The sequence below is a fragment of the Alnus glutinosa genome, chromosome 11, assembly GCF_958979055.1.
Source record: "Alnus glutinosa chromosome 11, dhAlnGlut1.1, whole genome shotgun sequence".
NCBI lineage: Eukaryota > Viridiplantae > Streptophyta > Magnoliopsida > Fagales > Betulaceae > Alnus > Alnus glutinosa.
This window is the reverse complement of record NC_084896.1, coordinates 2,788,218-2,792,209: the sequence shown is the minus strand read 5'-3', so window position 1 is coordinate 2,792,209 and position 3,992 is coordinate 2,788,218. Positions and strand designations below refer to the sequence as shown.

At 34.6% G+C, this 3,992-nt stretch overlaps 1 protein-coding gene across 1 annotated transcript; it reads right to left on the bottom strand.

Moving 5' to 3' along the window:
• Positions 1 to 847: 847 nt before the first annotated feature.
• On the bottom strand, positions 848 to 2,128 carry LOC133882057 (uncharacterized). The gene has a single exon (XM_062321160.1). The coding sequence runs from the start codon at positions 2,126 to 2,128 to the stop codon at positions 848 to 850; it is 1,281 nt and encodes a 426-aa protein (XP_062177144.1).
• Positions 2,129 to 3,992: the final 1,864 nt, after the last annotated feature.

The window sequence follows — 3,992 nt, the reverse complement described above, 5'->3', positions numbered from 1 at the left end:
TATTAAGCATAAAGAGAGAAAAAAAGAATAAAATAAAAGATGAAAAGGGTGATTTTAAGGTGTGGTTCTTCTAAAGTTGAACAAAAATGATGTTTGAATAAGAACGATCCCACTTTTTTTTAAACCTCGTGTAATTTTATTATCTATTTATTTATTTGCATTTTTAGTGGAAAAAAAAAATGGTATCTTGTTCAAGATGATAATTTATGATAAATCATCTTTAAATCATACATTTTCGCTTCAATTCAGAGGCATTCTAAAAGTAAAATTTAAATAGACAGAAAAATAGAAATTTTATGCAGTGATTAGGTGTCCGCGAGTTTGCCTTTCTTTTTCAGTGTCATTCACATGGGTTGATACGTCTAAATTAATGCCAGCAAGGTGTTTGAGTTTCTCCAAGGAAGTTTCCATCTGTTCGGCATTTTAGCCTTAAGACCAGGAGACAGGAGCTGTTTTTGATGAAAATTTGTTACGATTTTAGGGGGATATGGAAACAGAAATACTGATTGCTCAGTATTTTAGATTTTTACGTCAATATATACAAATGTCAAAATCTCCACTCCACTAACGTTTAGCAATTTAACAGCTTTGTTGTGTTCCCCACAACTTTGGGATTGGCTGATTGCTTGTATTAGTCACAGTTGTTGAATGAAAGTTTCCAGTTGCATTTAAAAAAAACAAACAAACCAATACTACACTTTTGTTAGCTAGAAGTAAACCAAAATTTTAGTTTTTACGAAAGTGGCATTTATTTCTAACTATAAATAAGTACTAACTTAATAAATTATAAATAAAGACTAACTTAATTTAAATAATACATATTAAATTTAGCATTCATTTGAAGCTCCTACGATTGGCCATGTAGTTGCCATAAGTGCTCAACGAGGCCTGATTGGAGTTGACAATGATTTCCTCGGTCTCTAATACGTTGACGATTAGAAATAAACTTCGAAAGCATATCTGTGTCATTGTGCGACACTGGTTCAAGAGGATTTGCATTGAGTTGTTCATAATCGAAGTCCAAAGTGTCTTGTTCATCTTTTTCATCTTCAATAATCATGTTATGGAGAATTATGCATGCTTTCATAATTTGTTTGAGCTCAGGTATTTTGAAAAATCGTGCAGGCTGACGCACAATTGCAAATCGTGCTTGCAACACTTCAAATGCACGCTCTACGTCCTTTCTTGCAGACTCTTGTGCTGCAGCAAAATGTTTCTTCTTGGCTCCTAGTGGGGCTGAGATTGTTTTTACAAATGTCGACCATTGCGGGTATATACCATTGGCAAGGTAATATCCCATCGTGTAGTCATGACCATTAATAGAGTAATTGACTCGAGGACCACGCCCTTGAGCAAGCTTAGTAAATATAAAAGATTTATCCAACACGTTGATGTCATTGTTAGACCCAGGTAACCCAAAAAATGCATGCCATATCCAAAGATCATATGAAGCAACTGCTTCCAAGATAATAGTTGCTTCACGTTTATGGCCAGAATACATACCTCTCCATGATGTAGGGCAATTTTTCCACTTCCAGTGCATGCAGTCGATGCTCCCCAACATCCTAGGAAAACCACGACTTCGTCCCTCCGCTAGCAATCTCGCAATATCATGATTTGTTGGTGACCTCAAGTACACATCGGAGTAAAGAGAAACCACTGCTTGAGCAAACAGTTTTAGACTATCCATTGCTGTGCTTTCAGAGAGCCTTAGATATTCATCCACATAATCACCAGTTACTCTATATGCTAGCATCCTGAGTGCAGCGGTAATCTTTTGAAGGGAAGAAAAACCAAGTATTCCAGCTGCATTTCTTTCTTGGACAAAGTATGGCTCGTAATCTTCAATCTCGGATACAATACGAAGAAAAAGAGGACGCCTCATATGGAACCTCCTTCGAAATAGCCTAGGAGGGTATATTGGTGACTCTGCAAAATAATCAAGCACAAGCCTTTCATGGCCTTGCAACCGATTACGCACGATGTGCCTACGACGTTTGGTACCACCACGATGTGATGTTAATCCTTCTTCTTCCAACGCCCTCGCAATTATCTCTAAATCATCATCAGAGTCATCATGAAGGATTTTGGGAAGAAAAGAGCGACTCTTGAAGAAAAAACGAGCCATACAATAAAAATAGAGGTTGGATGGAAATAAGTATTAGTTGGGGTGAATGATAATTGTAGAGGAAATTGTCTTATTTATGTAAAGCATACGACATATTTTTTTGCCAAAATATGGCCGTTAGAAAAAAGAAAAAAAGAAAAACAATAATAATACTAGTAAAAGAGTAATAAAATTATCAAAAATATGACCGTTAGGAAATACAACTAATTTTCAAAAATATAACCGTTAGGAAAAAACAAATTTTCAAAAATATGACCGTTAGGATAAAACAAATATTCACAAATATGATCGTTAGCAGAAGACAATTTTTTTAAAAAATGACCATTAGAATAAGATATTCAAAAATATGACCGTAAGACAAACATTCAAAAAATTTTAAATAGATAAATAATAAAAAAAAATTGAAAAATTATTATTTAAATGGAAATTCCATTTGACTAGTAAAATTTGGTGAGGCTGCTGGGGGAATTTTAATAAAGTGGCTCACCAGAATAGAAAAAAATGATTTTTAGCTATTTTGGTGAGTAAAATTTGGTGAGGCGCTACTAGGAATGGCGGAGGGATGGTAACCTTGAAATTGCCAACTATATGTATTTCCCATTTTATTAATCAATTACTTCGAATTTCTTCCTAAATTCATCCTTAATCTAGTAACTGAAATTACCTGTTACATTGGGTTAATAATTATGAGGTATATGATGACTGTCTTTTGACCAAAAAAAAAAAAATCCAAGTATTTTTTGCTGCAAAACTCACCAAGGATGGTTGTTAGTAGCACCGAATTATATCTCATCTTCTTTTCAAATAAACGGTGAAGTTTGGAATATATTGGTTCTTACAATGCAAAGCACCAAACGACATCGTCTTGAACCAAAGAGAGGTTTAACAAACTAACATTGTTAGCTTACAGATCCACCTACTCTTACACTGGGCTGAGAAAGAGAGATTTAGAAAGCTAAGATGATAATGGTCTTTTTCTCACATTCAATCTCTGGTCTCTCTCAGATCAGCCCAGATCAGGTGGGAGATGGCCTTTCTCTTCCAAGTCTCGATTTTAGTTTCTCTCCCTAATCAGTTTATAGATGAAGTTTCGATTTTATAGCCGGTGCACACTTTTGATTTGTTCCTGGTTGTCAGGGAGGCAGTGCATGGCGTTCAACTACTACTTTTGGCACGTGTAAATTTGGAGGTTCTAATTAAGTAGAGGTGTACACCGCCTTAGACGGGTGGTTTTTGCTTCCGAACTGCCTTCGCCATCACCCTAGGTGCATGGTGGGCAGTTTTGAGGCACCTTCTGTCCTTGCGAACGGTTAGTTCTCTAGCTAGCTCCTAAATATCACTTGGAGGAGAGGCCATGCACCCTTAGATTTCTCTCTCTCTCTCTCCTTTTTTTTTTTTTTTTTTTTTTTTTTTTTTTTTGGAGTTGGTTTGAAAAAAGTTGAATTAAGTGTAAAGAGTTGCCAAACATATATTCAAAAACAATATATATATATAGTTTACTTTGAAGCATTTGCTGGAGAGCTAAAAAGGCTCATATTAAGGGGGAGTTTGTCACACCCCACTCCCATATTAGGAAGAGATGAATAGCTCATATAGAGTGAGTGGAAAGTAAATCTTATTTATTTATTTTATATATATTTATATATATATACATTAAAGTAAATCTTATTTAAGTTAGAGTAAAGCCTGCACTTTCATAAGAAGAGTACATATATGTATATACTATAGTCATTTTTCTCGCTTTCTGAGATGTAAAATTATTAATTAAGTTTTTATATTCAAGACTTTTAATATTCTTTTTAGCATTCAATTCATATTGATGTTGGAGCATATTAGAGACATAATTTCTATGTTCTATTGACAA

What these genes read in the sequence shown, in the direction of transcription:
- LOC133882057 (XM_062321160.1), bottom strand. Translation starts at nt 2,128, where the DNA reads ATGGCTCGTTTTTTCTTCAAGAGTCGCTCTTTTCTTCCCAAAATCCTT.